Source organism: Chaetura pelagica, unplaced genomic scaffold, assembly GCF_000747805.2.
Source record: "Chaetura pelagica isolate M959 unplaced genomic scaffold, ChaPel_1.0 scaffold471, whole genome shotgun sequence".
Taxonomy (NCBI): domain Eukaryota; kingdom Metazoa; phylum Chordata; class Aves; order Apodiformes; family Apodidae; genus Chaetura; species Chaetura pelagica.
Window position 1 is genome coordinate 2,061,109 of NW_009952430.1, and position 21,227 is coordinate 2,082,335.

The following is a 21,227-nucleotide window of genomic DNA, read 5'->3' on the forward strand; positions in this document are numbered from 1 at the left end:
ATGCCCCTGGGAGGCAAAGGCAGCACTTGCTCAGGGCTCCCCATCTGCTCTGCTGCCTTCAGGAGCTGCAAACAGGCCATGGTCTGTGAGAACTGCATGGGTGGGGTGGGTGTTGATGGGTGATACCCAAAGAGCAAGAGGATGTTCTGTAGAGGCATGGGCTGCCCTGCTGCTCGTTCCTTACAAAGTTATTCCTCTCCATGCCAGCCTAGCAGGATGCCAGCTGCAGGATGATACTCTGGGGATCTTGGCTTAGGCCAAAGGAAATTATTAATCTATGTATCCCCCAGGAGATCTGAATGATTAGCTACCCTCTGTGTTGATTGCTGTTTCCAGGAGGTAGCTTGAAGAAATTAAACGTTTTGTAATGTTTTACTTAAAAACTAAATGGAAACCAATAGAAGGAAGCTGAAGGAAAAAAACCTACGTGAGTGTACACAGCTATAAGGAGTAATGTGACAGCTAATCTAAGGATTGTTAGATGTTTAAGATATAATTACTGTATATTAACTAGATGAGATCTACACAAAGTCTGATGAGCCTGCCAGAGAAATAAACCACAAAGTGCTAGCTGGCCTGATTTATTTTTTTCCATCATCATGTTTTAAATGTTCATGCATACTGATTAAAACTTAGGTTAGGGTCTTGAAAGCTGTTGCCAAGTTTTGTCACTCAGGGATTTTTAGATAGTGTGGATTTAACCCTCTGTCTGTCCTTTCCATGGCTGGCTTCCCAAATACCTAGGGCAGATAATATTTTGCCTTGTCCAGCTGAACTGATGCATTCAGACTTCCTGAGGAAAAAGCCTCTTGAGTGCTTCTGAAATATTTATTTATCCAGGATTCATCTTACTGAATTTACTCTTTGCTAAAACAGGCCTAAAGTGCTGGCCTGGCATGAGATAGTATGTTTGGGTTCACCCTTTCAGTCCTGTGGAATGGTATTTGAGATGCACGTTTTTTTCATTTTTTCTGAATATCAGGGGAAAATAATTTGGAGAGAGAATTTTGCTGAACATCTGGGAGCAAAATGGGGAAAGTTCGATAAATGGCATCTTGCTGACATGTAAGAGCAACTAGCTCAGTGAAAGAATCTGGGGCACTGCAAACAAAAGGATTTTTCTGAACTGTGGCTCATTTGGATATGTAGTTTGTTGAGGGTATAAGATTATATAGTTGAGGGTAAAAGATTACTCAGATTGTTGGATTTTAAAAAGGGAAAAAAATAAGTGTGAAGTCATGCAGTAATCTGAATTTCAGGAGCAGCCATGTCTGTGTGTGACAGAGATGGACTTTTTTGACTACTCAGATCAACGGAGAAGTTTCTTGTTCAAAGTTTACTTTCTATTCTGAGGTTAACTACAATATTAAATATCTAGAAATATTCCATACACTGCTTATGGTACTGTTAGGTTATACTGACAACTCAACTGCTTAGGTTTGAATTCTTTCAACAGTGTTTCGTGTCCAACTGTGCTTCATTTCAGTCATTTTATGTTTGAGACACAGTGAGTTTAAAACCTGCACAGTATTTGAACTTCATCAATCATACACAAAGTACCTTTATCTGTAAAGCTTAAATACTCTGAAATGAGCCAGAATCTTCTCACATGCACAAGTTTAAAATTGAAATAAGCTCATGGCAGAGTTTGCAAATAGAAATAAAGGGAAGATTGAGTATTTAAAAGGAAAGCAAAACTGAGTGTAGTCCAAAATAATTTCAGGATAAAAGGCTTCAGCTGTATAGGATTTTTCCCTTGTATTGCTCTACCAGTCTGATGTCAAAGGAGATTTTTTCTTCATTTAACATAATCATCTTTGAAATGTAACAGTGAAACAAACCATTAGCAAAATGCTGAGCTGTCAGAAGCAATCACTGGTTTTGGATCCAAACAGGGTCCTTTCCCGTCTCCTGAGGTTTCCTAGGGAGGTTCTTTGTGCAGCATCCAATGTTCCAGGGCAGTGTTGCAGCTGAGCAGCTCTGACCTATCCCTCTGCAGAGGCAGCCAGGGCTCCATGTGCAGGTGCTTGTCACTGCCCCACAGACCCCTCAGGCACAGAATCATAAACTGGTTTGTTTTGGGTTGGAAGGGACCTTAAAGATCATCTAGTTCCAACCCCCTGCATAGGCAGGGACACTTCCCACCAGCCCAGGCTGCTCCAAGCCCCATCCAACCTGCCCTTCAGCACTGCCAGGGATGGGGCAGCCACAGCTTCCCTGGGCAACCTGGGCCAGGGTCTCACCACCCTCAGAGTGAAGCTTTTCCTCCCAGTGTCTAACCTAAAACTCCCCTTCTCTGGTTTTAATCCATTCCCCCTGCACAAGCCTTTGTCCCAGGTCCCTCCCTAGCTTTCCTGGAGCCCCTTCAGGCACTGGAAGCTGCTCTAAGGTCTCCCTGGAGCCTTCTCTTCTCCAGGCTGAACACCCCAACTCTCCCAGCCTGGCTCCAGAGCAGAGCTGCTCCAGCCCAAGAATTATCTTTGTGGCCTCCTCTGGACTCTCTTCACTGAGCTCTCTGTCAGTCTGATGCTTTGATACTATGATTTGTTATGGTACTTTTCTTACATATTCACCAGAACTGGGATCCTACCCCAAAACCTCAGACATAAAGACAGTATAAAATATTCATCTAGAAATACATACTACTCTTTTTTATAAATAAATAGACACTGATTCTTATTATTTTGCACACATAAAACTAAATGACTTTGCAGGCTTTTGCAGTGGAATTCTTTATAAAATGGATTATACAACATTCCAAGCACGGAGATAGTGCTGCCTGGATTTTCCCATAGGTGACGTTTGAAGTCAAATTGGGTTGTGACATTAAATAACACCATATGGTGTGTTCATTCCCTGCTGCTCCAACGAGATGCTCAGTGCAGTTCCAGTAGCGTTTTACAAGAGCTGATTGATTTTGGGGTGGGTTGAAGGTTCTCAGAAGTTAGATGTTCTTGGAAAAAAAAAAAATAGAGTGTTTGTCTTTTAAATGCCAGGAGCACATTTGCAAGGGCAGTTTGTGTTAATATAAAACTGGGGGCAGGGCTGTGTGTGTGTGACTGTGTGTGTGTAAAAGCTGTGTCAGATCTGTTGAGAACTGCACTTGGAACAAAACTCTACTTCAGATGATTAACTTTTGGGGACTTGCACAAACTATTTCTGTCCTCCAGGTGTTTTTCTTTCTAAGGGGATGCCAAAAAGCATTAATGCAAACTATCAAAGCTCAAGGAGTTTGCCATTTTTGTCATATTCCTGAACCTTCAAAACTAGAGATGAACACACCTGCAGATACCGACAGGACGTTCCATGCATGTTTTCCAGCATCCTTTCATTTTGATTCTTCCTCTTTTTTTTATTACAGTTCTTTGAGGTTCCATTCGACTCAAACATGAACAGGACAAAAAACAGACCACTGGTTCGAGGACAGATCAGGTAAGGCAGTGCACACCTGCTCCAGCCACAGAGAAATGAGGCTTCATGTTGCTTTTATCTGTCTCCAAGCTTCTCTCTCTCTCAGGAGACGAAAAATAGCTATTGGAGACAAAAGACTTAACAAAGAAATACACCTCTCTGTTCTTTGAGATTATAACTTTCATGTGGGGACTTTGGGTAATCAGATGTCTCGTGACAGCAGAATTTCCACTTTTTTGGTGGATTTATTCATGTGTAACAACTCCCTGCACAAGGTGGTAGGATGCAGCTCCATTTCTCTGAGCTTCTGCATTTGTTTGTAACAACAAATCTTCAAATTTTCACATCTCAGAACAAACAACATTGTAAATTATTTTTAGTGTCCACATTTATCTGTTAGATCCCAGGCTTTTGTTTGGATGGTTGAACTCAGTGATTTTAGAGGTCTTCTCCAACCATTCTGTGATTCTGTGAGTTGAATCTCATGGCAGAGATTGGCAACTCATTTTGTTTTAGTGGTTTTTGTAAGGCACCATCTTGTCTTTGCCTTTGTGACATGTTTAGCAGAAAGATGGGGAGAAAACTCTAAGTGGTGAAGATAAAGTCATAATTTCTTATCGTTTAGTCTCTCAAATGTATTCTATATAATATATATAATATAAATATGTATAAATACATGAGGTCTGGGCATCAAGAAGGCAGGACAAGCTCTTGTCACTGGCGCCCTGGGACAGGACGAGGGGCAATGGATTCAAACTGGAGCCCAGGAAGTTCCACCTCAACGTGAGGAAGAACTTCTTCCCTGTGAGGGTGACAGAGCCCTGGGACAGGCTGCCCTGAGAGGCTGTGGAGGCTCCTTCTCTGGAGACTTTCCAGACCTGTCTGGATGCCTTTCTGAATGACCTGCCCTAGTTTTGGTCCTGCTCTGGCAGGGGGATTGGACTCAATGATCTTCGGAGGTCCCTTCCAACCCCTGACATCCTCTGATCCTTTGATTCGTCATCCTGTACAAATCCCTCACCAACACCAATAAAAGCACCCTGCATCAGCAAAGGGATTCCCTTAGAAAAAATTCCCTCATTCACTCTGTTTTCTGGATTATACATCAGTTTCTCAAAGGCTGTTTTCCAGCTAAAAAAGCAAAGTGCAAAAGAACATCAACAAGAAACTACAACTGATTTGCAAACTAAAACTGAAGGCCTGATTCATAAATGATTCAACAAACAATTTTAGTATTGCATTTCCATGATTCATGCCAAGGATTATTTATAACAAAATTATGTTTTCCCTTAGGCTTCTGTGAACAGTTGGTCCTATTTATTTCTGTGTTTTATCCATCACCTTTGGAGGACTGAAAAAAATGTGATGGATGAAATTACAATAAAATTGAGACAAAATACAAAAGGGAACCTTGGGGGTAAATTCACTCTCACTGTAAATAGTTAGAGTGCTTCAATTAACTTGTTCTGATTTGTTCTCAAAGATGGTGCTTATTACAGGGTTCCTGAGTTGAGTTAATTTTATTTAAAAACATATTTTAGGGACCACTGCAGAGAGGGCATCTGTTACACAGTCAGTAAGTCAGCCTGAAATGTGAAGTTCAGGGGAGCTGCACTTCTGCTGTGCTCCTTTAGCCCTGGAAGGAGGAACACTCATTAGGAAAAAAGTTCATCAGGGGATTTTTGTTATTTTTCTTTTTATCATAATCTACTAGCATGGCTTGCAGTGTTTTTGGAGTCAGAACCATAGCTGGGAAACTTTCTGTCAGCTTTTGATTTAGAGAAAGAACTTTGTTTTATGAATTTCCAGTGTCCTTAAACGAACTTCCCTGTCACATGAATGCACCACAGATTGGCAAAACCATATTTAACGGATTTTCCTACTCCCTTCCCTTCGTATTTGCTTTCACCACAAAATGGTAATGTTGGGGACTTCATGTAATCACTCATCAATCTATCTACCTGACTGTCAACAGCTAATTTAAAGTTCTTTAAAGTGTCACTTACCTTGAATAATGCTGGTCTGGTTCCCTGTAGGCAGTTGAACATGCAGACCTCGACTGGCTTGTTCCTTCTGCGGTGTGCCAGAGGACAATAATCCAGTGCAAGTGATCTAACCTTGTTTTATTTTGCCACATATTCCCTCGTGTTCTTTGAACTCTCTCCTTCCTGGCTGATTAAGTAAAACCCTTAAATGGTTATGCTAAAACTAGTCAAAACCAGACGAGAGAGATGGAAAAATTGTATGTAAGAGACTGGTGTCTTGGCTCTGGGAAGGAAGCCAGAGAGCTTGGGTTATGTACAAAGTTCTTGCCCAAAATTTGTCTGACATTTGAGTTTTGACGTTTTCTTCTTTTTAGCTGCTTCATATCAAGAAAGGTTTGGTGCTTTTTAAATTCTGCTATGTTACAACATCTGTGATAACTAGTGCAAACGAGGCATCATTTTACAATCTGCTTTCATTTTCACTGTATGTAAATATGTTGTGATCTTCCCTCTCCCTTCTCCCTTCTCCCTTTTCCTTTCTTTTCCTTTTCACATAGTCCTTGTTACAGAACTGGTGGTCAGTGTGGCAGTCCTACCAGTTTTTGTGTGCTTCAGTCCTGAGCTTGAGATCCCTTGTGAAGAGTGAGAACGTCATTAACTCTCGGTCATGTTGGTTCACATGGAAGAGCCTTGGAAAGGCTTTTAGTGGAGGCTTTGATGTGAACTTTTGCTCACTGAGAAACTGCACAAAGACCAGTGACAGTTTTTATAGAGGTTGTGGCATCCTGAAGACAGTTCTTAGATGCTTTGAACTTGAGCCAGAGTCAAACTGGTAACTCCCAGTGAGAGGTCCTTGGTGTTACTGAGTCATCCAGACCCTGGATGAGCTGGTGTCTGGTTTAGATAAGCTAATTCATAAAGCTGACTCATTAAGAAATGTTATGCTGTTGTAGAGAAATTATTCCCTTGTGTTTCACGTTGTGGCCTCCACTTGCAGCTTCAGCCCCATGTCTAGTTAGATTTAAGATCAGCTGTCAGTTCTGACTGACCTTGCTGCCAACATTCTATCCTTTCTGTCTTCCTGAAGTCTTTACTTGGAAAAGAACTCTCTCTTGACACCCCTTGGGTGTGCTCATTTCTCTGCATACACAATCAGGTGGTTTCCCAGGTCCCCACATCTGATCCTTTTCTTCAAGTTGCAGAAACTTGCAGTTTTCCTTTGGCACCATTGAGGAACCTCAGTATTTTTCAAGGAAGAGCTCCATGGCTGGGGCTGCACTATGGAGTGTGAACATCACCACAGCCTCTGAGGTCTGGCAGGGGACAGAGGGTATCCTTACCTTGCTGGTGACACTCAAGAAGTGCTTCACTTAGGCAGCTTTAGCCTGATCGTTGCTCCAGGCAGCTCCCTGTGAGCCAGGAACCAGTTCTGCAGAGACTTCTGGAAGGATGGGATTTGGGAAGGCAATTCTCCACCATCCTTTGTGATGTCCATATTGCATCACCTTTCTGGCTGACGCAGTCACCTAGAGGCTTGGTGTCCCTCTGCTGTGTATTTTATATCACTGGGCCTGGACCAAACGATCTACAGGACTCTGCAGAGCTGGGGTCTGCTGGAGGTAGGGCAAGAGAGCATTTACCTGATGTGCCAGCCCCAAACCTGCTGCTGATGCCCCCAGGGAATCTTCTGACACTATTGCTAGAGTGGTGACAAACAGCACCTGATAGTTCATTGACTGCTTGCTTTAAAATGTCCTATTTAATTTGCAAGGCTTGAAAATAATGTTCCCTTTGAGCAATGAGACGTAACCATCCTCATTCTCTATTCAGAGAGTAATCAGAGACATCCTGTTGCAAAAATAACAAGAGTGGACCCAAACACAGCGTGCTGCTAAACACCATCCATCATTCCAGCCTGCCCACATGTCCTCCTCCCTCTTCTGACCCTTCGAGTCTTGTTTGGAAATCCAAACAGCTTGAGATGTTCTTCATACTTTGGCTGCAGTGTTAAACTCATTGAGTGCATTTGTGTTGTGCATTTTAACAGCAGCTGATACTCTTTTTCCTGCCATGAATTGTTCTTTATGTCATTGACAAGGAAAAAATTCATGTGCTCACACAACCTTAGATGTGACTGAAATGGCAGCAGCTTTTCCTAGTTTCCTGTTGGGTATGATTTATTCCCTTGCTTTTTAAGGTAATGGATTTAATTTTCCTGCAGATTAATTTAAATAAATCTCTAGTATTAGCTGCAGTAGCTGAGTGAGCTTAGCTTTGAGGATGACAAGTGTCCTGCTCCATTATAATGTATGAAGTGACAGTTTTGATTGCCCTTCTCCACAGAACTGCACACACTCTTGTTAAAAAGTAGCTGTTTTTATGAACTTACAGTACTGCTGGATCTGCTGTGCTAAGCACTCATAAAAAACTTAATAGTTGTACAGGAACAGTTTTTAATCTTTATGAAAAAAAACAGGCATCAAACAGCACATTCTAAATATCTAATTCATGACCATGTAGACACCTTTCAGTTCTGCTCCCACAGTATTTAGCAATTTGCAACTGTTTTCTGTACCAAGTCCTTCGACTTTGGTCTGAGCAGGAGCTTCAGGGGATCACCTTGGGAGTGGGGCCGGAATTTCTCCCTCACTTTGCCTCCAGGTTTTGTGTCACCCTGGCCAAGAAGCCTCGTCCTGGCAGCATCAGAGGATGGCTCAGGCTGGAAGGGACCTCAGGAGAGCTGTAGACCAACCTCCTGCTCACAACAGGGTCAGCTCTGAGGTCAGATTAGGTTGCTCAGGCTTTATCCACTCTTGTCTCAAAAACTTTCTGTATAGGAATAATATGCTATGGAATTTAATGAGATTCTCCTTAAGGAGAATGTTTGCACTCTCAACTTGTTTTTCCTTGCACATTTAAGAAGTGTGAGTCTACTCACTTGCCAGAAAAGGATATTACACAGCTAATGCTGTGGGTGCTTCATAAGAAAGAAATCGTATTTGGTGAAAATTTTTTCCTCATCACTTATTATTAAGCTCCTCACAAGGAGCTGTGATGAGCTTCCCATTTCTTACAGGCACAGCTGATGGTTATTGCAAGTGATGCAGAGAGTAAAGCTTCTCTTGTTGACATTCCTGAGTGGAGTGTTGCCTTTGGTTAGTTTAAACTATAAGCCAAACTCTTGAGGAATCAGACCAAAAAGAGCTCCTAAGCTAGTCATGTTTCCCACTGATGGCTTCTAGTTATGAATTATAGCTCTAATTGCACACATGTAAGTTGGACATTCATAACCTGATAAAAAATTGCAAACATATCAAACTTTCCCTATTTATTCAAAAGCACATTGCAGCTCAAAGCTAGTTCTGTGTAAAGCTGAGTTTTCCACCCAGTTGCCTGCAGCAAACCTACCAATACATGAGTAGCAAGACCAGCCCATGCTGAAAACATGTGTGTGCATTCAAAAAACCAAAAATCCTCCTGTAATCACTGTTGATAACTCAGTGTAATTAGCTTGATTCTTTGCTTGCTAACACTAATGTAAATCAGGAATGTTTCTACTGATGTTAGTGGAGCTGCACTGGTGGAAGTGAGAGAAAATCCATGTCCTGGGCTTATCCTGAAACCTGCATTAAGTGTTTAGGCAGCCCTGGTCTCAGCCAGCAGTTTAAAACCTCCCCAAGGGTTTCAGTACGACTTCGGTTCCCATTTAAAGCTCAGCCCCTGCTTAGCTGACTGCTCTGCTCCCTTGGGTGGTCATTTCAGACAGGTTTCATTCTACTTAGGTTAAAACAAATAAAACAAAAACTCCATAAATGTAAAGTTCTTCAAGAATAATCATTTTTCAGAGATCAGATGCTCGTTCCCTGCAGGGAAACATTCCAATATTTTGTTTAGAAAATACCTCATATTAAAGGGACTGCCCTGAGATCTTTTTGAATGATAAAAATGTTTCTTTTTTCAGTGGGAGGCTTTCCTCTTGTTTAAACAGCGCACAATTCAAAGCAGACACCACCACAGCAGCCTTTTCAAGCATTTTTTTTTATCCTGCTTGTATTCAGGCTTTATTATTTGAAAACAAGTAAATGCATTCCTTCCCCACCACCACCCTTCTGGCTTCCTTTTTTTTTCCCCACCCTGTGTTTTCCAGGAGCTGTCATTGATTGTGTTTGGTAAACAAGAAATTAAAAAGGCAGCTTTATATTTTTGACATGTACAATTGCTTGTAAAAATGTAGTCCTTGCCTTTTGAACAGCAGGGTATTTTTTATTTTCCTTTCTGACACAACCACATCGTGGAGAGGTAGGGGGAGGGGGGGTTAGAAACCTTGAGGCTAAAACATAGTTTAATGAGAATAAAACCCACATCAAAGGATGGACTAATGGAATGATATAATGCTTACTGTGTCACTTTCCCAAAGGGGATATGGATGACAGTACTTATATTTCAATTATCTATTCACTGCCTGCATAGGATGTTGATTAAATGGTTCTAAGGTATTAGAGTCCTTTTGTAGAACTCACAGAAAAATGGTGATACTGCACATTATCCTCAGATCAAAATGTGTATTAGCAGGAAATTATATAGCTCTAACTACAGATATATTTTGTTTCTTAGGGCAATAAAGAGGGTTGTTTTAATAACTAACATTACATTCAAATTCGTTTCAGTTGAAACGAAGAGGTTGCTGGGTAGGCAGCCCTGGTGCCTCAGCTCCTGCCACAGCTCAATGGGGACATTCCTTTGCAGGCAGCTCTGTTTGGTAAATATAAATCCTGCAGAAACACTTGACCCCTCATGCCTTGCTGTTTTTCAGTTCACCCGAGGGGCCTTTACTGCCAAATTATTTCTCTGAATCTCTAATTGCACCTGGGACAGTTGATAAATCAGGAGTCCATTGTACGTGGCCCCACGTTAGGAAGCATCCCAGATGCTCATGCATAAACCAGGAGTCACGGTGCATTTGGCTAAATAGCTGCTCCATCTGCTTGTGGGGAACACTGTGAAGAGTGATACGGGCTCCTAATGGAGTTGTCTTATCCTCTCATGTCAGCTCCTCACCAGGGGGTAGAGCCCCATGAGCTGGAGGGAACCAAGCTATTGTACACTAATCCTTCCATCTTTGTGTCCAATACCAATGGGCCTCCTGGACATGAGCTGCAACTACTGATTCTTTTATATTTTAACTGGCTAGTGATGAGCCATTTTCTTCAAAGGTGGTACTAAAGTGAGTTTTCCCCCTTGCATTGCACAAACAAGCAAAATTACAGCTTGAAGCCCGAGATCCTTTCCCCAGCTTTTCACTGTGTTCTCCTCCTGGCTCTTCTTCCCATGTCTGTCAAACATTTCAGGTCCGTGTTTGTAAATTTTGACTTAATTCAGTCAAAATCCTCACACTTTGTTCACTGTATTAGTATTGAACCTTATCTGGTTTAACCAGAACAGCATCATTATTCAATGTCTGCCAAGTGTTGTAGGAAATGTCACCACTCAACAAGTCCATTATGGACCTGCCTCTGATTAGAAGCTGCTCTACCCTGAGATCTGTTTACAGTGAGTCATGTTAGAAGTGCATTTCATTCTGAGAAGGACAGAGTTTATCATGTCTTAATACAAGTTATAACTTACACGTTATCAGCTTTGCAAGTCAGATACAAAAGAGGTTTTTCTTACACTTTAATTAGCTGTAGTAACACAGATGCTTGCTCTCCAGTCTTTATGACTAGAAAAGCTGCATTCCTAAAGTTGAGATATGTGGAAAACCTCTTTGATATGTTTAATTTTGTTTTATTTTTTTTTTGCTAGGGAGGTAGAATAACAAGGAATATGATCTTATAAATCATGCTGTAAAGAAGCATAAGCCACAGTGACTCATCTTGCTGCCAGTTTGTGACAGTAATTATGTTGTATTTATATACTGTGATGGTATATGCAGGGGATTTAGGGTTTTTTTTTCCACCAAACTTTTCTAAAATGTAACTCCAGATGCTACCTGTAGATAAACTACCAAAAGTAATGCAAAAAGCCCAGAATAAAACCATCCTCATCATCTTTACCTCTCAGGTGAGACGTAGCAGCTACCTAAGAGCATGCTCTAGAGTTTTAAAATCATATGATTATCAAATGCATCCTTGCAACATTGCAGAGGAATCTGCAGGTAGGCAAGGAAGGATCTGAATTAAATTGCAATTTGACAGGCTTATCTGTCTGATTTATTTTCCACTTAATGGTGTCTGAAGCCTGAGTCTGAATGAAGTCTGAAGCTTCTTGTCTTGATGTCTCTGGATATAGCAAAGAACTTACGCCCTTCATTTTCGTTGCTCCTAGGGATGTATTTAGAGTCAGTGAACCTGTACCATGCATGTCTGGACTGTCTGTCCTCTTTTTTTGAAGAACAGGTGGATAAATACTTCAGTTTTCTCCATCTTAATGAGACTGAGAATGGGCTGGAGACTTCTTTCCCCACTGCTTTCCAGACACTGGCTGAGGGCTCAGCAGAAGCATGTGTTAGATTTAATCAGTCTAAATCACAGACAAATGTTTCTGGAGAGACCATATTATCCATCCTGTTTGTCAGCTGGTCTCTGGTTCTTAAATGAAGAGAGAACTGAGGTTTTTAAATGAAATGAATGGATCACTTCACTGCCAATGCTGGAAGGTTAGGTTTGTTAGGTTAGAGGAAGATTTACTTTAAATATTAGGGGAGGCATTTTCAAATTTACTGTAGGTTTGTCTTGTAAGCACTTTAAAAAAATATTTACGTTTTCATGACTGCAGGGAAGCTGTGAATATTGTTATTCACCCTTTCACTCCTACCTAACAAAGCCATATAACAAGCAGGCTCTGCAGGGTTGCTGCGGGTTGTTATGGTTAGTGCTCTGGTGTGTGTAGGCAGTGTAAGAAGAGCATAAACTTCTTGTAAGTGTGGGTCCTTTTCATTTTTAATTTTTTGCTTCAAGTGAAGTGGCGGGGCCAAATTGGAGTTTCTGCTTAATAACAGAAGGCAGCAGAGTAAGTTGGATTTCTGTCTGAACATGGTATTTGTAAACTGCAAGTCTCCCCAGGGTTTGCTGAGCTATCTCATCCCAGAGCGGTGGTTGCTTTGGTCTCAGTCCTCCGGGCAGACTTTTGAACCTGGGAACACTGAAAGCCCAGACCCTGGCATTGTTTGCATGGAGTTAAGAGTAGTTAAAAATGAGAGGAGGGTATCTTGAGGAGAAAGCTCCATGCTGAGGGTGGGGTTCTCAGTTTCTCCTTTTTTTGGTTGAGTTGAAGTTCCTCTCACCTCACAGCGCGTCTTTGTGGAAACTTTCCACAACATGGATTCAGCCAATTTTGATTTTCACAAGCATAAGGAAGAGATGTGCCCCTTTGGAGATGAAAAGATTATTTTAAATTAGCCGTGTTTGTTTATGGTAGTTTGAAAGTCCCTTACTCTGGCAGGGGAAACACAACATCTGCAGCTTGGATTCCTGAGGAGCAAGGGGAACTAATTGCCTCCAACTTGGTGAATATACAGTGTTGATTATGCTTTTGTACAATAGCCATGCACAGCCATGACAGGGCAGCTTGGGCTCTATGCAGGGGTTGTTTCTTCATGGGGACAGAAATAAATTGATGCAGACACGGGATATTTTATCCTGGTCTGTATTTATTTACACTAAGCACACTTCTGAACGAGGTTTTTAGATCGCAAAGCCAGAGCCCGGTTGCCAATTTAGAGCCAAAACTCAGGAAGGTGACTCCATGAGGAGAGCCAGCCAGCTAGATGTGTTTATCCATCACTGAGCTCCAAATGTGCCAGCTTCTCACTGTGTGACGTTCCTTGGGAGGTGCAGACACCACACGCCTTGAATCCTGCTCACCTTCCCTACTGCTGGTCCAGATGTCATTCAAAACCACATCCAGGTTGGTGCTAATGGGCCTGGCTGAGCCCTGTGGACAAAGGGAAGGTATTAGGGGTGATTTCTTTCAAAGAGATTTGCATTCTAAAGGGGTTTATTTGAGATTCAGATCTGTAAACTCTCCACCTGGAGACACAATGCTAGAGTGTTGAACTCCTGATTTAAGTGTGCTTAAATGCTACCCATTAACCCAGCTCATTAAGCTTTTTGGGAGCACTTAGGAGTTTCATGCCTCCTCTTAACACAGTTGCTTCTCAGCTCAGATTTTGTGTTACAAGTCACTTTTAGAAATTCTCCACTATTTTCCACATTGTGTTTTGCTTTTGGGGAAAAGCACTGTCCCCTCTGAGGTTTTCAACACCTTTGACAGAGTTATTACCAGAAACCAAATCCCAAGCAGCCAGATGCAGAAATATAAGTAGGCAAAAAGTGTGTTCTGGCAATCTTAAAAACTGTGATAACAGCAACACAATTTTGGGGATGAGATACCAGACACCGACAGGATGTAGATAATACTTTGTATCCTGCAAAGACAAATAGTTAATTCAGAAAAAAATAAAAGACTTGAGAATGTTCCCTGTTTGTTTGCAGCTCCTAAAGGACCTCCTGTCAGTCTTCAGTGGTAAATAATAGACAAGTGTGCATTCTGATGTTTGGAGTTGATGGGAAAAAAATGGATTTTCAGTTACAAGTGTAATGTAGTTACACATCTTAGTTTTTAAATACATCATCCTTCACCCCTTACCATGTTATGAACTTGCTCACATGATTTAAAGAGAATAAATTAATACCTATTAAGATATTTCTCAGTGTTTTCCCCCCTAAAATAATACTGTTATAGCTCATTGATATTGTTAAGTTTAATAGATTTCTGATACTTTGCTAGAGGAAGCCTCAAGCAGCAGGTTCTTGGGCTTTTCATCGTGTTCAGGCACAATGTACCTGTGGAAGATGATCTCAAAAGTGAGAGCTTGGGTTGCTTGTGTTTACTAAAGCTTCTCAGTGATGCAGAACCAGATCTGCATGAAAGAAATCAAGAAGTTGAACAATAAGTCCATTCTGCCAATGCTAAAGCAATTTTTTCCTTTAAATTGGAAAAAAAATATGTCTCAGAGACTAATCCAATCTGTCATTGAAAGTTGTAGTTGCATAGAAAAATATTCTGTTAGTCATGCTTTCAGTCCTTGGGAAAAAGGATGTGCTGCTTCAGAAGTTATACTAATTAGGGGTCATAATGTAAAATCTCAAATCTGGGTGTGGATGTGTTTTCTATCAGGTACATCCCCAATCTGTCTGTAGGACTCTTCTGGGGTTCATTCTAATTTCTTTTCAAAAATAATATTAGAATCACTTTAGAAAAGTCGTCAGCGATGAAGCTGCTGATCCAGGCCAATGTTGTTCCAGTTTCAGTTTCCATTAGCATGTTTGTTGTTACTATAGAAATTTTACAGCTGACAATGGTCACGAATATGGTTTTTATTACTAAATATATAAATATACAGCCTGAAAGGATTTGTGTGGAAAGTTAAAATTTCATTTCACTGTTGGTCGACTGCCATCATTCAGTTGTCTGCCACGATTACCGATTGGTTTGGAATGCTCTGTTCCGTACTCTGAGCTTAGAATCCTGGAAGCTCTGGGAGTAGTTTTTTTAACCTCCCATCAAAAATAATTTCAGGGAAGCTACTGTTGCTATTCAGGGGCAAAATGGGCCTTTTGCAGCCTTTTGGCTCATTTTTCCCAGTCAGCTGAGTCTGCAGCACTTGCGCCAGCAGACGACCCCGCTGCCGGTTGCAGGCATCTGTCCATCTGGGGAAGCAGAGCTGGAAATTACACAAATGCAATCCAGATGTGCTTGGAGGAGATGGGTTTGCTTCCCATTACCTAAGTCAGAGGAGCAGGAAGGCTTCTATAAAGTCATCTGCTGTTGGAGAGCGTAACATCCTCAGCTCCTTCTGTCTCTTCCACGCAGGATGGGATTGCCTGGTGTAACTCCTGAGGTTGGTGGCCCTTCATTTTCTTGGTGGGTCTCTAAAAGCTGCTGAGGAGGGTTCAGTGGTTCTTGGGTGCTGATCTTTAAAAAAAAAATACTTTTTTTTTTTTTTAAGTCCTTTGACTGATCTTCCAGCTGAGGGAGGTGACCAAGTCCTAGCTCAGTACCATATGGCAGTTCTGGTGATCACAGGCTCAGCTCCTCCCCTGGGACTGGTTTTCAGCAACTCTTACTGCTCCCTGGCTGCAGGGAATTGAGCAGATGCCAGGAGATGAGCAAAACTGTAAATCAGCAGTTAGGGAGAGTGATGGTTTTCTGCATGGAGTTAGGTGGGTTTGTGCTGGGGGTCACCATGGACACCCTCCTCTATTGACATGACCACAGGCTTTCACAGCCGCAGAAACCCTTAAGGGGACGTGACTTGTTCTTCAGCTTGTGCAACCTCTCGTTGCTGGTGCAAAATTTAAAAACATCAAGCTGATGCTTTTGTCTCAGTTTGTAAGTGGCTTCAGAAGCCTTAATAACTTACTGCTGACCTGGAAAAAATTAGGAAGGAGGGGGCTTCCTCCAGCAGCCTTGTACTGGCGAGTAGTCTGGGGACATTTTTAGTACCTCCAGATTCCAGAAATAATAAGCAACTTATGATGCTTACTCCCAAAATCTGATTTTAATTATGGCTTTGGAGCAGTGTTCATGCCCTGGATTCACAGTACAGCCCACGATGGCAAAATGAGATGGCAGAGATGGGAATCACACTTGGATTCTTTGTCTGCCAAATACCTTCTTCTGAGCTCCCACTATTTTCAGCCCGTCTGTGCGTGAGGCTGGTTCAGGCTGCTCCTCTTCTTGCGACAACAAATTGTTTTGACACTCTATGCAGATGGAGTTGTCTCCCAGAGCAGCAATATTGAAATGAATCCGAGTTGTCAAGTCTCCTCTGCCTTGTCTTGACACTGTTTACCTGCCACTGGGGAAGATGCTGGAGTCAGGGATGATCCAGGACCGGTTCTGTGGGCAGCAGCAGCAGCAAGGGGAGGAAGCCTGGTGGTCCTGCTGGACTTGTGCCTTGAACAAAACAGAAAACTTGACAGATAGAACCAGTTTTTGCCTCATCAAAGAAGAAGTAAAATTGGAATTAGAGAATATAGTCTGTGCAGAATATTTGCTATTATTAAAATCCCATGCAGGGGGAAGTGGCTTGGTTGGGATGTGGAAGCAGCTCTTAAGTAAGTTCTTTCTCTTCCCAGTTTCCTTCTCCACCCCAGCCAAGGCCTGGGTGTGGAGGTTGTGTTTGGGGGAGGTTCAGCCTGGCTGGAGGGGCTCCAAGGGCAGCATTAGGGCTGTGCTCTGCCCTCCACACCCCTCTTCCCCTCCACACTTCAGTCCTCACCATCCTTATGTGGTATCAGCACCGTGGGAGGGGCAGAACAGCTCCCTGCCCCCAGGGCTCAAGGGACAGTTGTCAATAATAACAAGATCTAAGCCAAAACAATCAATCAGGAATTGAAATGTTTCAATCCATTAAGGTGTTCTGTGCTTGCTGCAGCAAAACAATAGCACATTGTTGGTTTGGGTGTGGGGTTTTTTTTAGTTGGCCCTTTTAGAAGTGAGTGATGTTTTTAAAAGGTTTTTGACAGACAGAGAGAGGGCAGAATTTGTTTTATTACCTTTTGTATTAGGCTTTGAATCTCCTTTTTAAATATAAGCACTTAGGAGGCTTCACCTGAAAAATATGCAGGTAGTCTTTAATGGACACTGACATTCAGGCTTAGACTTTTATGTAAATATGTTTTGTGTGCCCAATTGCCCATTAACACAAGGTCACACGTTCAGTTTCTTATGTATTTATGTAACATCTGAACATGAATTGCCTAGAACTGCTGATTGCATGAATGCACCTGTGCAGGATTCCTGCAGGCTTTGTGTCTGCATTTGTGTGTGTGTGTGTCAATATATTCACAGAGATCAGTCAAAACATTTGATGCTGATACAGGAGTTTTCTGTATTTCTAAATATTGGTAGGCTCTGAGAGGGAATTTTGTCTCACTCCTTGATTGTTCTTTCCAGACAATATCTCTTTAAACTTTTCCCCTTTTTAATACTGTTTTTTAAATTGTAGTTCTAACTGTACTTTGGCAGGCATATTCACAAGATGTTTTGCCAAATCAGCATAGAAAAGCATGTGTAGTAGTGATGCTATTGATCTTTATAGACATTAAGCTTGCTAATGCTTCTGTGAAATAGGTAAAATAGTACATTAATTTTATAGATGAGCAGGTGCTTTCATTTGTTTTCCCTTCTCAGTTTTTCCCAGGAACACTGTGAGTCAATAAGTACTATTATCCATGACACTGGAGCCTATTACATAAATACATTTCATGTAGCATCATTATATATATTTAACCAGAAATGTATATGACCAGCAACTAGCAACAGAAAATATGCTGTTGCACATGAATTAAAATAAGCTGCTGTGTTGCCCACAGTCTCTGGCAACAATGCAGTGAGTGAGGGTTCACAGGGATGCCTCGTAGTCTTGTGTGCAAGGGGTGTCTGGATATCACCCACATGGGATTCCTCCTGCTCCCCATTCCCCCCAGCAGCTCGGGGCTGTCTTAGAGCAACCATCCCCAGCCTGAGTGACAGCACCTCTCCTGACACCTGTGGCAGCACAAGCTTTGAGTAGAAGGAGGATGCACTCCTCCTCTGGGATGCTTTCAGCAGATTGTGACTGAGGAGGGGCTGCCAGTGAACTCTGTGGGAAAGAAGTGTCAGCACAACCAGGATGGGTTTGATGATTCACTCTTCAAGTTGAAGTCCTCTGAGAAGTTTGCAGTTGAATGTGAATGTCTCTTAGCACTGTTATTAGGCAGACTTTGGCATGTGCATTCTTAATAAGGCAGAGAGGAGGGACAAGGCAGAACTACCAGTTTTTGATTTTCCTTTAGGAGGTGTCCCATGTGGTGACATACTGGGTATTTAGAGTTGAAATGTGAAGAGAACTCATTTGGCACTTGGAATATTTTTCCAGAGTCTGATTTTAATCAGCCAAATAACTGAAACCAACTCCTCCCAAGAATCCATCATAAAACCTAGTTTCTTACTCAATATGTTTGCTTTCTGAGCAAGCTCCTTGGCCAATTTTCCAAAGGAAGGCCTTTTTTCCCATGGGAGCGACTCCCTTAGCATAAGTGATGGCCCAAGTGAAATGAGACTTGTGTACCAGCCTCTGTCATCAGCCTGCACTTCCTACATGGAATGGTTTCAGGATGAAGGAAACCAGAAGAGACCCCACAGCCACTTCTGACCACCATGTAAGACTTTCCTAGAGTTGGGTTTCCCAAGACTGTCAGTAGAATCATAGAATTATGGAATGGTTTGGGTTGGAAGGGACCTTAAAGATCATCTAGTTCCAGTCTCCCTGCACAGGCAGGGACACCTCCCACCACCCCCGGTTGCTCAAGGCCCCATCCAACCTGGTCCTGAAGACCTCCAGGGATGGAGCAGCCACAACCTTCCTGGGCAACTTGTTCCAGCATCTCACAACCCTCACAGGAAAGAACTTTTTCCTCATGTCCAACCTGAATCTCCCCTCTTTAAGCTTCAAATCATTGCCCCTTGTCCTCTCACCACACACTCATGTAAAAAGCCCCACCCCAGCTTTCTTCTTGGCCCCCTTCAGATATTGGAAAGTTGCTATAAGGTGAAACCTCCTCTTCTCTAGGCTGAACAACCCCAACTCCCTCAGCCTGTCTTCACAGGGTAGCTGCTCCAGCCCTCTGAGCATCCTTGTGGCCTCCTCTGGACACACTTGAGGAGCTCTATGTTCTTCTCATGTTTGGGACTCCAGAACTGGACACAGCACTCCAGGTGGGGTCTCACCAGAGCAGAGTGGAGGGGGAGAACCACCTCTCTCAACAGACTCGCCATGCTTCTTTTGATGGACTACATGATGCACTTCTTTTTTTTGAGCACTTTTGATGACTTTCGGTCCAATGACCCAAGTCACTAGACTGGGTGACAACATGAGGCTGTAGTGGGAGGAGCTGCATGGACGTTAAGTGATGGGGCACATCCTGGGTTGACTTGGCATCACGGCCTTTCTCCTGCTCCAGAGGGGGTTCCTGATCTCCTGTGCTCCCTTGGTGAGATACAGGCAGCCCAGAATGTGCATCAAATCAATGAGCCTCACACCACATGCCTGAATTTTGACAGACCTAATGTGAGCATGGAGAACCATAATGGTCCCTAGAAAACCAGAAACTAGTAGAAATCAGAATACCCCTTTAACTGTTGTGATTTAAACCTAGAGTCAGTCTTCTTACAATAATGGGAGTCACTGAAGAAGAAAAAAACTGCATCAATGACTGAAATCTCTACCTTTTACTCAAATATTCTCTTTCCCAATGAGGAGCTGCTTGTACTTCTCCTAGACCTTATAAACATGGCATTACAAGAGAATGAGCTGAATTTTCCTCTTCCTCATGTCCCACCAAGAAAGCAAGGTCCTAATTTGTGATTGCAGTGTCTTTGTAATGCCAAATAGCACTATAGGGGACAGAAATAACAAAGCTGAATCATCAGATCACAGAGTTTTTTATCTCTGTCAGAGTTCTAGGGGCAGGCACTTGTGAGTTGGACAGTTACTCTTCTAGAAGGATTTTACAGTTCCTTGGTTGCTAAAGAAACACTGAAGAGAAGCAGAAAATCCCATACTTTTTAGGAAGTTTAAAAGTAATATAGTTCAACTGCTTAGGAACAACAGCCATTATAGACTTGATGCCCTCCCCTGAGATCATTAGGATGACCACAGACACTAACCAAACTGCCTCCAGGAGCTTCTTTTTAAAGATGAAAAAAAGAAGGCACTGAGATACCAAGATGTGTTTGCATCTGACAGGATCAGAACAGCTCTTTTGAAGGTCTCAGTCAGGTAACTTCACCAGCTTTTTTGATAAAGCCTCATTGTTTAAAGTTGTTTTGCAATCCCTCACTTGGAGGTGGGGGCAGCACCCAGCTGGTATCAGGGCTGGCACCTCGGGCTGTGGCTGCTGCAGGGAAGTGAGGTGGAAGACACATGAGGTTGGGTTCCACCATGGAGGAGGGCTTTGCAGCCCCAGCCTGTGCCTTCCTTTCTCCTAAGAGAGGCATGAAGGGCTGGTGTCTGCTGCTTCATGACCAACTCATGGTGTGGAGCATGCATTTGAATTGTAGACATGCAGATGAGTCTTCACTCTTGATTGGTGAGAAGGTTGCTCACTGCATTAGGTCAAACTGTGTCCTCATTTCTGTCTGTGAGCCTGGCAGGAGCCATGGTATACAACATGGGTAGCCTGGCCTCGTAGGGTCAAGCTGGGCCTTTCTCACCTCAAGAGTGTGTGTCAGTCTGGTGTTTACCATCTGATGTATTTTCCTCAGGAATCCATCAAGATAAGGTTTGTTTCACCAAACCCATCAGGCTTTCCCTCAGGAGGGGCACCCTCTATGGAGGGCAGCGTCGGCTGGAGTTGGTACATGTTGGGTTTTGCTGCCTTGCTGCAGAAGAGCAGCAGTAGCTGCAAAACCAGAGGGCACAGCACCCTCTGGCTCCTTTAACAGTACACATTTTATAGATCTCATTGTCAATGGATGGCAGTGATGTCCCCTGCCTCTCTTCCTGGTAGGTTGGTGGCATCAAGACTGGTAGTGCCACAGCATAGATGGGCTCTGCACACCCTCTGTGACCCCGAGTCTGGTGATGGTCTTGAAAAGCTGGATAAAATAACTCAGTCAATTCAATTTAAATTGAAGGCAGATCTGTTGTGTGAGATTTGCTCATAGAATCACTGGGATTGGAAGGGACCTCTGAAGATCAGCAAGTCCAGCCCCCCTGCTGCAGCAGGAGCACCCAGGGCAGGTCACACAGGAGCGTGTCCAGATGGGTCTTGGAAGTCTCCA

The 21,227-nt window shown here is 42.7% G+C and overlaps 1 protein-coding gene across 1 annotated transcript in view; it reads left to right on the forward strand.

Annotated features, from left to right (window-relative positions):
* The window catches only part of LOC104398189 (protoheme IX farnesyltransferase, mitochondrial), a 108,151-nt gene that overhangs the window by 69,279 nt on the left and 17,645 nt on the right, over nt 1-21,227 (forward strand). Inside the window, exon 5 of the mRNA XM_010008243.1 lies at nt 3,362-3,432. Coding sequence (XP_010006545.1) covers nt 3,362-3,432 — 71 coding nt within the window. The remainder of the gene's footprint in view (nt 1-3,361; nt 3,433-21,227) is intronic.